The sequence below is a fragment of the Muscardinus avellanarius genome (assembly GCF_963383645.1).
Source record: "Muscardinus avellanarius genome assembly, chromosome: X".
NCBI classification, from domain to species: Eukaryota; Metazoa; Chordata; class Mammalia; order Rodentia; family Gliridae; genus Muscardinus; species Muscardinus avellanarius.
In genome coordinates, this window is record NC_137792.1 from 129326592 (window position 1) to 129339814 (window position 13223).

At 41.5% G+C, this 13223-nt stretch overlaps 1 protein-coding gene across 3 annotated transcripts in view; it reads right to left on the reverse strand.

Moving 5' to 3' along the window:
- Positions 1-236: 236 nt before the first annotated feature.
- The window catches only part of PCDH19 (protocadherin 19), a gene marked incomplete at both ends in the record, with an annotated part of 101314 nt that continues 88327 nt past the window's right edge, over positions 237-13223 (reverse strand). For all 3 annotated transcript variants that reach the window (XM_080718731.1, XM_080718730.1, XM_080718729.1), the window contains one exon: positions 237-826. In XM_080718731.1, coding sequence (XP_080574857.1) covers positions 237-826 — 590 coding nt within the window. The remainder of the gene's footprint in view (positions 827-13223) is intronic.

Here is a 13223-nt window from a genome sequence, read left to right on the forward strand (position 1 = left end):
CATCAAGGCCCCATGAACAACTCAAGCCCAAGCTAATTTGCTCCAACGGAACACCCCTGCTGCCTGTTGAAACGAGAGGGATTGTCACAGATTGATAGTCATTTATAAACAATACGTTAGGGAAAGCTCTGAAATATAGCCACTCAAGAACCAACCATTGGCGAGCAATCAAAACGAGCAGCTCCTGCATCTCTGCTAGCCAGCGCGCTTGCTCTCTCTCCTTCCCCGTGACTGCTTTAGAGAACGATATCCTTCAGACGCTTCACACTAGGGGACTCTTTGTCGCGCCCCTCCTTCAGAATGGGGTTGACCTCGTGCATGGCTTTCTCGCTGTCGGCTCCACGGGGCTCAGCTTCCGAGGGACGAGAAGCGCCATTCTTGCCATACTGCTCCAGATCACGGGCCGGGGGAGCCAGGGCAACGGTGTAAGATACGGAAGGCTTGGTGGGCAGAGGGCTCTTGAGGTGGAGCGGGGAGGTGACCGGGCTAATGGCCTCACAGCCGTTGCCTGCCTCCCGGACAGCGCCATTGACCTTGGGGCTGCAGATGGTCACATCGACAGTCCTCTTGCCTTTCAGGGTGGGCCTCTCCTCAGCCGGGTGGTCGCTGACATCTTTGCCAAAGGTGGCAAAAGTCCGCTTGGTGGGGCCGCAGTCGTCGTAAGCCTCGACATCGGCAGCAGTTGCTTCGATGGACAGCGCGATGACGTTCCTCACGTGCTCAGGGGACTTGGAGCGAGTAGGCATGGGGTTCCGGGGCATCCAGCACCTGTCAGAGTGGCCCAGGATCCGGCATTCTTCCCGGCAATGAAATCCATCATTCTGATCTGGGTGGAGAAAATAAAATGTCAATTTCATCAGCTTTCCCAGGAATCATTGTGACTCCCCCGTGCTCTAGTTTCTTAGGTCTCCACAGGCCCTCCTGGGAAACGACACTTTTAGATGGCCGTTTATTGCCCTTTGTGACAAGTGTGAAGAATGGGATTTTGAAAAGACTGCCGATCTCCCCCTCTACACGCCTCTGTTTTGATTGTCACTACTGTTCCCACTGCTGACAAAACAAGAGTCCTAAAGGGAAACAGGTTTCGATGAAAAAAAGTCTATTCTAAAAACAGTTGAGTGTGAGTGTCCAGGTGCTGAGTCAGAATTTTTATCAGCACTGAGAATCACTAGTGATTGAACATGGATGGATTCAGACCAACAGAGGCAAGCAAGAAATGCAACAGTCAGTATATCTATCTAAGAAGCCATGGCTCTGCATGTATGTGTGTGTGTGTGTGTGTGTGTGTGCACGCACGTGCATGCGTGCATGTGCACACGGGCGTAAGTGTTTGGGTGTACCTACTGGAGATTGAACTCAAGGGCATTCTACCTCCAACCTGCACCCCCAACCCGTTTTTTAAAATTTGAAACAGAATCTCAGTAAGTTACTGAGGGGCTCGCTGGGTTGCTAAATTGAACCTAAAACCTGTGATCCTCCTGTCTCAGCTTCCCAAGTGCTAAGATTATAAGTATGCAACACTCTAGCCAACTTGACCATATCTGAGCAACAGAACTGCCAACTACCCTTCTACCCACCCATCACTGATACACAGTGCTTAAGTTAAGTTTGCTATAGTACTCTCTGCAAGAACCCAATCACAGCTGGGTGTGGTGGCGCACACTTGTAATCCCAGCACTCAGGAGACTAAGACCTGAGGATTGCGGTTCACAGACAGCCTCAGCTACTTAGTGAGGCCCTTTGCAACTCAGTGAGACCCTGTTTCAAAATAAAGAATAAAAAATAGGACTGGGGGTGTCGCTGGGAGTTAGAATGCCCCTGGGTTTCATCTCCAGTACCACAAAAAGAAAAAAACCCAATCACACCATTTCTTTTGGACTACTAGTCCCATCAGTCTCCTCACTACACCAGTTCCGTAACTGGGTATCACATCAGATGAACTCTACTGAGATCCCTTCCTTCCAGCTGACCCATCAGCTTCAACTTGGGCTATGCACACATCACTCAAATATTGGGCATTATTTAGATTCAACTTTCCTTTTCTTTTTTTTCCCTCCCATTTTATTATGGATGTATTTTTTTAGGTACTGGGGATTGAACTCACGGCATTCTACCTCCAAGATATATCCCCAGCCCTATTTTATTCTTTATTTTTTCAAACAAGTTCTCAGTAAGTTGCAGAGGGCCTCACTAAGTAGCAGAGGCTGCCTGCAAAGCTGCGATCCTCCTGTCTCGGCCTCCCGAGTACTGGGATTAGAAGTGTGCACCACCATGCCCGGCTTATTAGGGATGTAAATCATTATAGCCATTATGAAAACAGTATGGAATTTCCCAAAAAACTAAAACTATATTAACCATATTATTCAGATGTTCCACTTCTGGGTATATATATCCAAAGGAAATAAAATGAGTATACCAAAAAGATACCTGCATGTCCATTCCAGAACTATTTACAGTAGCCAAGATATGGAATCAGCCTAGATGTCCAGCAACAGATAAATAGGTAAAAAGAATGTAATACATATACATAACGAAATATTATTTAGGCATAAAAGTGAAATTTTGTTATTTGAGGCAAAAGAGATGGAATTGAGCCAGGTGTAGTGGCGCACGCTTGTAATCCCAGTCCTTGGGAGGCTGAGACAGGAGGATCGTGGTTCGCGGCCAGCCTCAGCTACTTAGTGAGGCCCTCTGCAACTTAGTGAGATCCTGTTTCAAAATAAGGAATAAAAAATAGGGCTGAGGGTGTATCTTGGAGGTAGAGTGCCCGTGGGTTCCATCCCCAGTAGCGAAAAAAAAAAAAAAAAGATGGAACTGGAGGACATTATATTAACGGAAGTAAGTCAAGCACTAAAAGACAAGTACTAGAACTTCAAAAGTCAGACGTGGTGGCGCACACCAGTAATCCCAACACGTGGGAGGCTGAGACAGGAGGATCACACAGGTTCAAAGTCAGCCTCAGCTACACAGCGAGGCTCTCAGCAACTTAGTGAGACCCTGTTTCCAAATGAAATAGAAAAAAAAGTAGGTCTGGGAGTGTGTCCAGGAGGTACAAAGCCCCTGGGTTCCATTAGTACCACCCAAAAATAAAAGTTGACCTCAAAGTAGAACAGAATAGTGGGCACTATGGGCTTGGAAGCATAGGGGTGAGCAGGAAGAGAAGAAAGTTGGGTAGTAATAGAGAAGGAATGAGTTCTAGTTTTCTCTAGCACAGTACAGTGGCTATAGTGTACAATAACATATTATATATTTGAGAAGTACCAGAAAAGGAAAGTTCAATGGCTCTGAAAGTAAAGAAATGACAAGGTGAAAATGCAGTTATCCTGATTTGACAGTGCATGCTATATGAATGTTTTAAAATATCACAGTAGACCCCACAAATATGTGAAATTCATTACTTGTTAATTAAAAAGAAAAATAGCTGAGCGTGGTGGCGCACGCTTGTCATCCCCACGCTTGGGAGGTGGAGACAGGAGGATTGTGCAGGTTTGAAGCCAGCCGCGCATGCTGGCTTAGGAGACCCTGTTTCCAAATTTTAAAAAAGTGTAAAAGTGGGTCTGGGAGTGTAGCCTGGAGGTAGAAGGGTTTCCAGGGACCCCAGTACCACAAAAAAAAAGAAAAGAAAAGAAAAGAAAAGAAAAGAAAAGAAAAGAGAAAAGGAAGTGCATGAAAAATGTCCTCACTTTGCACAACGGAATAAAACGGCACCACCTTAACATTTATAAAAAACCTTGCGACAGGATTAGAAGAGGTGGAAAGACTAGGAGACATTGCAAAGATAAAACGGTGTTTGCGTGTGCGTGCGCATGTGTGTGCATACGCACATGTGTAAAGGTTGGAAATGTAGATTACGACTGTTTTTCTTCAGGGAGAAGCAGCCCATAATTCACTGTCTAGCCTGAAAACAGTCTACACATAACACGCTGTCCTGCACACTCGCATTTTTATTTGTTCATGTTTTCCGTTTGCTTCTTGTTTTGGGGGTAAATAGCACAGGAGAGTGAGGTACTGTTTTGCCTCATTCACCAAAGAGTCTATGCTATAAAGACGAAACCCTAGCCTATTCTTAGAATGGTTGAAATGGTTGTGTACTTCAACACTGGGAGAAAGGCACTGGAAGCAGTTAAATGGCAATGACCTAATCCAAGCTGTGTCCAGATTTGGACATAAATCTGAGTATGGCCCTTGGCCTTGTTTTAGGCTACTTAAATGCCAACTAAAGATAAGACCCATTCTGCGTGCCTGTATACGATTTATCTTCAAGATGGATATTTTCTGTTTCTTTCAGTGCTGAGGAATGAAACCCTTAGACTTTTTTAAGGTTGGGACTGAATAACAAATAAGCATTATGAACAACAAGAAAAGCGCCTCCCGTATAAATAGGACAATGCTTCTGCAAATCCCAGCACCATTTCCCTTGAGGGTTGCATGGCCATCCCTACGAGATGAAAGGTCGGGCTCAAAGCCCGTTCCCCGCTCCCTCCCTGCAAACGCTCAGACGTGCTCTCTCAGACCCTGGCATCATCGGACATGCATGTTTCTGGGAGGTGAAAATATAAAATTAAGGGGGAAATGTCAGGACATATATAAGAATTTCCCACTAAGTTTTATTTTCTGTCTGTCCATCTCTTCTGGGAGGTCTAAATAATAGCTATAAATAATGTGCTTGTTTAGGGACAGATAATAATGAGTGAAGGTGGGGAGAGCAGTTCAACAACTGGCTTCCATTTCTACAAATCAGAATGTGAATCCCTGGAAGTCAGCAGAAGTATCCGAAGGCAATGAGAACCCTGGCCTTTTTGTCCTTAACGTAGTGCAGGAAAGGTAAAGTGGCCTTACGTTTTGAGCCTTGGAGTAATAGACACGTGAATAACTATGAAGAGAACACCTGGCCTATCCTTAGACTGATATTCAGGCCACTTGCTCGTATTTCTAAAGCTGTACAGTGGTAAACTACAATTAGGTAGAGTTTGCCCTATGCACTCAACTCTCTTGTTTCTTTTTATTTTACTATAAAGTGGGTATCTTCAAATTTTGAGATACAGTTGTTTTTAATGCCGTTCAGTAGAAGAATCTCACTCATATGTCAACCCAAATTCAAATTCAGCACTCCTTCCCTATACTAGGCTGTCTCAAATTAACAACATAAAGAGGCTTGGGTCCCCACCATACAAGCACTGGGAACAGAGAATCCACAAACACCTCCAAGATTTTCTGAATCTAAAACCAGAGTAGAGAACTCGTGCTTCTCAGACACTTATCTACAAAATATAGTGTATGCCTTCCTCTTACCCACAGTCTAAATGAAAGAAATCTTGATCTGAGAAGACAAAAGGTTAACTGACTCAGCAGCCCAAGAATACCATCAGTCTAAGCCTGCACACCAACCTTGATAAGCCTACCCGAGCCCTAGATGAGTTAGAATGATACACAGTTTGCTTGCTTGCTTGCTTTTTTTGAGGGGGCAACTGCAGATTGAACTAGAAAAATTCTACCTCCAAGCTACATTCCCATCCCATTTAATTTTTTTCCATTTGAAACAGGGCCTTGCTAAGTCATTGAGGGTCTCACTAAGTTGCTGAGAATGTTCTTGAACCTGCAGGTACGTACCACTGTGCCAGCTTAAAAGCTGATTTTCTGAGATTAATTCTGGGCATTTATAGGCACTAGTCTTATGCAAACTAGGACTTGAATCTAACATTCATTTCCTCACCATGCCTCACCATCGGCTTGAATCTGATACTGTCATTTCTCACCACCGACATGAGTTTATCATTTTTTGTTTTCACATCACACTCATATGTTTCAAGACAATCAAAACAAATAAGGCAACCTAACTGAGGGGATGGGAGGGGGAAAGAGGAAAACTCTCTAAAGCACATAATGTACATAAGCAAAGATATCAAAGTCAATCACTAAGCCAAGCATGGGAAGGAGAGAGGAGGAGGGAAAGGGGTGGGGATCAGGTAAGGGCTAATTGGGTGATGTGTGCATGTATATCTCCACAAGTCTTTTATCCCATTAAGGTATATGACTACAATGCACCCATAAAAAATAAAAAAGACAGAACTGAGCTTTAAAGAATTTATACCCATTTTACATATAATGAAAATATGATTATTATAGACAGGAAGGAAGAACACCTCGGTCCAGTACAAGGTAACCTACATGGATAAATGTATTGCAGATGAATTGCCTTTCAAATATTGAGGCTTCAACTCAGTAATTATATATTGTATTAAAAGTGAAAAATTTTAAACACAAACCCCCTTAAGACTAGCAATGAAGACAGACCAGATGAAATAAAAGCAAAAAGACTACTGAGAATATATAGGCCTCGTCAAGATGATGTCTGCTGTCGTATAGTACAGCAGCTAGGGATAGAAGTATGAGACTAGGCAGGAACCATTTTGCATCATTACAAATTAAATTGTCAAGACACTGTCCACTGCTTAAACAGAGTGAGGTTATCAATTTACTAATTCCTTGCTAGAATTTTTCACATGAGCCTGTTTTGTGACTTGATTTTGCCACACCTTCATCTGAAATTATTGACCTGAACTTAGGCAAAGTAAAATGTAATAATCTAAATTCCACACAGAGTCATGGATCTTCAAACACATTACTATGTATGGATAAAAAGGTAGCTGTTTTTAATTCAAACCTAGATATGATTAGGTTTGGATGATAAATTTGGGAACTGCTTTCCTCTGCTTCTTACATTGATCCTTAGATGTGAAAAACAGAAAAAATAAAAAGAGTACATGAAATTGAAAGAAGAATAAAAATTTTGAGCATAGGGAGCTCCTTAGTGCAATAGAGATCCAATTATTTTAGACCAAAGGAAAAACACACACACACAAGAAAGATAAAGCTTCTTTAGATAGTAATTAATACTTTGGTCACAATTTGTCATTAGAGACCTTGGTAAGAAATTCTAAGACATCTGGCAAAAAGTTAAATCTTACATAAACTCTTAAAAGCATCGGTGTTGTGAAAGCATGGGAGGAATTGGAAGAGAATAAACCAGAATATGTTATTTTGTGCAGACAATAACATAACTTTGTGCAGCAACTACTACCTTCCTTGGGGTGCAAAACTGCTGTGTCTTCATATGTGGGCAAACAATGGGTTCCCACACCATAAGAAAATGTATCCATGGTCCCGACCAATGTGATACAAGAAAATGACGAAAACACCATCTTAGGCTTTGCTACAACTTTCAAAGTCCCAGAAGAATAGAGGAGTTGAGAGGCTCTGTTGGGTTCGCATAGATGCCCAGTCACAATGGATGTGTTCAACAATGCCAGCAGTTCCGTATTGCAATTCAGAGTTTGGATGTATTAACTCAAAGACACTAACGATCAAAGACAAAAAGCCAACACTATAATAGTTCAAGGTTACTCTTAGAAGAGCAATACGTTACCTCTTCAGAAGCAATCGGCAACCAATGAGGTAGAAGGAAAAGTTGAAGTGAGTTCCAGTTCCTGCAAGCTCAAGTAATAGCAATGACACAAATTGCAATCAACTGGTGTGCAAACTTCAAAAGCTTCCTAGATCGGACTCTTACATATCTCTTTAGTGTCATCTGCATCAGCCCATGAATGACACAATGTATGATAAAAGCAGGGCCAATGTTTTGAGATATAATCGAAGGGATTATGGCAATGATTATGATGATATGAAATTTGGTCACGTGTGCCTAATCAAAAACATAAAGGGTGTGGTGGTACATGCTACTGAGGAGGCTGAGGCAGAAGGATTGCAAGTTTGAGGCTAGACTGAGTGATTTTAATGAAACTATGTCTCAAAATAAAAAAATAAAAGGGGCTGGGTGTGTTGCTCAGCATTAGAGCACCCCGGGGTTCCATTCCAGTACCATAAAAAAGAAAGAAAACAAATATCGAAAAGTGTCGCCCTTAACCTACCTAACTCCTATTTTTGTCCAGTAGAAACAAAGACACACTTCTATTAGGGATGGAAATGTGCTTGGCTAAAAGAACCACCTACATTTCTTGGTCTTTCCTGAAAAGGTGACTATATAATGAAGATTGGGACAATGTTGTCAAGAAAACTCCTTAAAAGAGAGGAGCTGACTTAGATGGAAAACTAGTTGGTCCTTATTTCTTCCTGCTTTGTCTGTGGAACAGAATCATAATAGGTAGAGCGGGGGCATTCATTTTTCTACCAAGGAGACAACCCTAAGGATAGATGCCATGTGTCCATAGAGGCAGAACAGAAAGATATAAGAACTCTGGGATACTGAAGATTTAGAGCCACCTCATCAGATTTGAACTTTTTATAGAAGATGAAAAATAAGCCTTTTTTTCTTGGTGAAGCCATTGATTTATTTGCTTTACCAGGGCAGTGGTGGTTCTTTATTATCAACAGTTAAACATAATTCATGACTGATAAATTAACCCTGAACTCCTGACTTCAACTTTACTTCCTCAAGGAGTCATTCCTGATCTTTTAGGCTAAAGTAGGTCTCATAGAACCTCTCGTTTACAACACTCATCACACTTGTAATTACTTGTTTAATGTATATATTCTCTGCTAGCTCTTAAGCTCTAGATGAACAAAGATTATATCCATCTTATTTCCTGCCCTATCCATTGAAACTAGCAAATGGTCCAGCACAGAGCAGGTAGTCAATAACAGTTTAACTTAATTCAATGGAAAAAGTACCAAAAGAACAAAGAACCTTGATCGACACCCCTGATACTGTGCCACTGACTCAACTCCTAAAAGTGGAAATAACCATTCTATCTAATAGAAACAGTAAAGGAAAGTACAAATAACCATATCACTTTGTCAGAGGCAATAAAGTAAATGTAGACCTTGAGAAACATTAGTCAACTGTCAAGTGCCTCTGGGTGGTTTTCTGCTCACTATATGCAGATCTTAAAGAGATCTCATATGCTCGTATGTCCAGTTGAAAATACATTTGCTAACAATACTTAACAGGGCCTGTGTTGTGATAAATACGGAACACAATAAGCAGAAAATTCTCGGCCGTGAACTGAATGTGTTGCTCACACATCCAGCATTGTTTCTTGACATCAAACAAAATTGCCATTAGTTCCTATAACATATAAGCTAAAAATGTGACCTCTGATGAGCCTCTTAGACCCACTGCAAATGCTCACATTTTCTGGCAAATCTAATTAAAATACCCACGACAAAACGAATGCTCCAATCATATATGCTAGGGAATTTCCAGGGTAAAGAGTTATCTGAGAAGGCGTTCTTAGAAGCATTTTCAGGCTTTAAGAGGCAGGAGAAAGACCATCTATCCTGTTTCTGTAAATGGGCAAGGCAAGTGTGGAGCACCAGGTCAGTGGACAAGGAGAACAGGCATTACTACCTAAGCTTCAGACGTAACAGCTTGCAGTTGATCTCGTTGGCATCTTCTGAGCTGGACTTAGATACTATTTGGAAAGGATCTGTTAATCACCGAGCACAAATTCAGAAAGACTCAATTGACAACATCCCAGAGCCTTCCCAGGCTGCGATGAGGGGGCCAGAGGGGAGCAGTTTACACTCATTTTCTAAAGTGACGTTTTTAGTGAGAAAAGATGGAACTCTATCTGTAAATCATTCAAGGGGACATCAATAAAGACTTTTTTTACAGTTTTACAGGCTGATGACCCCATGACACCAAGTTCTCCTGTGGCCAGTCTAATTCTAATGCAAAATTATCACAATTACTCTACAAACAGCTACATCTTTCCTTCTCACTCCCTCCTTCCTCTTCTTTCATCATTTGTCTGTTTTTTCCCTCCTTAAAACTTTCCTTTTGCTCTTCTATTCCATAACCTTCTGCTTCTTAGCAGTCCTTCCTATAGCACTGTGCTCTGCCAGACAGCAGGCAGGAGGGGTAGGATGCCAGAACTGTGGTTGGCATTCAAAATACCTATGTGGTATTATTTGACAGATGCCAAAAATTGCTATCCAAAAAATCAGCCCTCATAACATGGAGAGAAATAAAATCTCACGTTTTTCATTTATCTGGGTACACACATTAAGAAATGTCTTTTAAGGTGGGCATGGTGGTGCACCCCTGTATTCCCACTGCTTGAGAGGCAGGAGCAGGAGGATCACAGGTTTATGTCCAGCCTCAGCAAATTAGTGAGACCCTCCACAACTTAGTGAGAACTTATCTGTTACAAAATTAAAATCGAATAGAGCTAGAAGTACAGCTTATGGGTAGAATGCCTCTGGGTTCAATCCCCAACACCACAAAAAGAAAAAAGAAAAAAATCTTTGTTAAAATACAAGGATCCAGCTGGATGTGATGGTGCATGCTTATGATCCCAGCATTTGGGAGGCTGAGATAGGAGGATCGCAGGTTCACGGACAGCCTCGGCTACTTAGTGAGGCCCTTTGCAATTCAATGCGACTCTTTTTTATTGGTTCATTGTAGTCACACATCTTAATGGGATAAAAGACTTGTCGAGGTATACATGCACACATCCCCCAATTAGCCCTTACCCGGTCCCTACCCCATTCCCTCCCCCTCCCTCCTTCCCATGCTCGGCTTACTGACTGACTCAGATATGTTTAAGTACATCATGTGCTTTAGAGAGTTTCCCTCTTCCCCCTCCCATCCCCTCAGTTAGGTCGCCTTATTTGCTCCTCTATAGGATCCCCTTCTCCCTAGCTTTTGCCTATTAGGTAGAGCATCTGATTTCTTACTTTTTGTGGCTGACTAATCTATCTCACTTAGCATAATGTCCTCCAGTTCCATCCATTTCCCCGTAAATGATGTAACTCTTTTTCTTTATAGCTTAGTAAAATTACACATATCCCATAAAATAAAGAATAAAAAATGGGGCTGGAGTATAGCTCAGAGGCAGAATGTCTCTGGGTCCAACCCCCAATATCGCAAAAATAAATAAATAAATAAAATAGCCGGGCGTGGTGGCACACGCTTGTAATACTCCCGCTTGGGAGGCGGAAACAGGAGGATCCTTCAGGTTCGAAGCCAGCTGCGCTGGATTAATAGACCCTGTTTCCAAATAAAAAGTATAAAATAGGTCTTGGAGTGTAGCCCAGAGGTAGAAGGGTTTCCAGGAAGCCCAGTACCACCAAAAATAATATAATAAAATAAATAAAATAAAATCAGAGGATCCATTACTAAATTGTGACCATCATATTTTCTTTAGTCAATTAGCAAAACCCAGGGTATAGAGAACCCAAATAGAAAAGTTTGAGTGGGACAAGAAAGAGGATGATAAAGAGATATTGCCAAAACAGAGAAGAGAGATGAGAAAAAAGCCACTCCTAATTGGCATAGCTTTGACACTTTCAAGATGGCTGAGTACACAGCAGGAATTCTGTAAAGTTTTGCTTGCGTTTCACATAGAGAGGGTAGCTGAAAAGACTGATGAACCTCAACCTCTTTCTACACCATTTGGCAGATCAGCATCAGTTAGCAAGTGCCACCCAAGTGCCACTCAACATTTGGCCTCTGTGATGCCAAATGGCACATAGGCCCCTCTTTTTCTTCACAGTCCGTGCACCTGGAATTCACTCACTCCCAGTGCAACATGAAAATAGATTAAAAAGATGGCCCTTTCAGAATCCAAAGCAATTGAATTATCTTCAATGGAATCTGTAGTGCAGAGCTAGTCGAAGAGACAAAGTTAAAACATATTGAAGTATAAGGGCTGGAGATTTTAATATTTATGATAGATGATAGTATGGCATGTACAGTCATATAATCTAAGTTGCAATTTGGGCAATCACAATAGTTCCTGGAGTTTTCATTTTTGTACTGGGGCTCAATTCAATTCAATCCATAAAGAAGAGATTTCAAGATGTGTCTAAGGATAAATCATTTGTGCTGATGCATGGGGAGCAAGGAAATGAAGCAAAAGGCTGCCTGGAAAATTGAGACTGAGAAATAAGAGGTGCTGACAGTGACTGAGATAAGCAGAGATTGACTAGACTGGAATCTTTGTATTTTGGCTTCTATGATGGAAAACATTATGTGACAAAGTGCTGGACTTCATCTAAGTGCTTAGAAACCATTTGAAAAAGTATCTTTACCAGCAAAATACGAGATGACACAGAGGGCCACTGAACTATTCCCTTAAAGGAAGAGTACTGCAATACTGCAACTGTGAGCAACATGAGCCTGATGTCAAGAGTTTCATCCTAAGATGCTCACAGAAAAGTCCCTTAGCCTGTGTCAGCTGGATACCTACAACATCTAGTCAGTTCTCTGAAGACTTCAATCCCATTGTTTGCCATTGTGTAGATTAAAAACAGGCCATTCGACACATTCCACGGGCAGTTGTGCTGCTAGGAAGAGTCTTTAGCACTGAAGCTAAGTTATCTGCAACTTGCTTTCACTCTTTCCTGGAAAATAGGCAGACTATTGACACATCATCAGCTTATGAAAAGGCCACTTTCGTGATGATTGTGAGTGTGTCAATGTCTGAGAGAACAAATAATAAGGATAGCACAAATAATGCTGGTAGAGAAAGCAAGAGGAGATGGGGCATGTTGGCCAAGAGGAAAATCTTCCCTTTTTAAAGAGAATTTCATACTGGAGGGGAAAAAGGCACCCAAAAGCCGGTGTTCCTCTTAACAGGACTTGACGCTTCCTTGAATCAAGCCCTAGGTTATTACTGTAACTTCTAGATTTTTTCAAGTTTCTCCATTACCAAAATGGTTGTGTAACTGGGTGGGAGAACTACAAAATAGCATGAGAAATTCTCCAATCACTTCTTCCACATTTGAAAAATGAAACACTCAATAAAACAATCACTGTCCCTTGCAATCAATTCAGGGAGATAATGTGCGATGTCATCAGTTGGAGAGTAATCATTAGAAATGGTCCCTGGAAGCAATGGGAATATTTGGAATATTAATGTCTGTTTGCTCCCTAGGATGGTAGAAAATCTTGATGTTTCATTGTAACTTCAGCAACCATCTGGAATACTATAGTGCAGTGACATACAGCACAATCATTTTAAAAAATTCATTTCACATATCTTCCTGCAAGCTAATAAATTTTACAGCACTTTCAATCCTTCTTCACTGCAACAAAGCAAAGCTCAGTTCCAGACAAATTAAAAGTAAATTGATTGCCTTAGGGGAATCTATTCAAATATCACTTTTCCATGTTAGAAATCTTTTACCCAAACATTAAGGGAAGAAGAGAGGGAGGAGGAGAGAGATAGAGAGAGAGCACAAAATTGTGGATGGGAAAA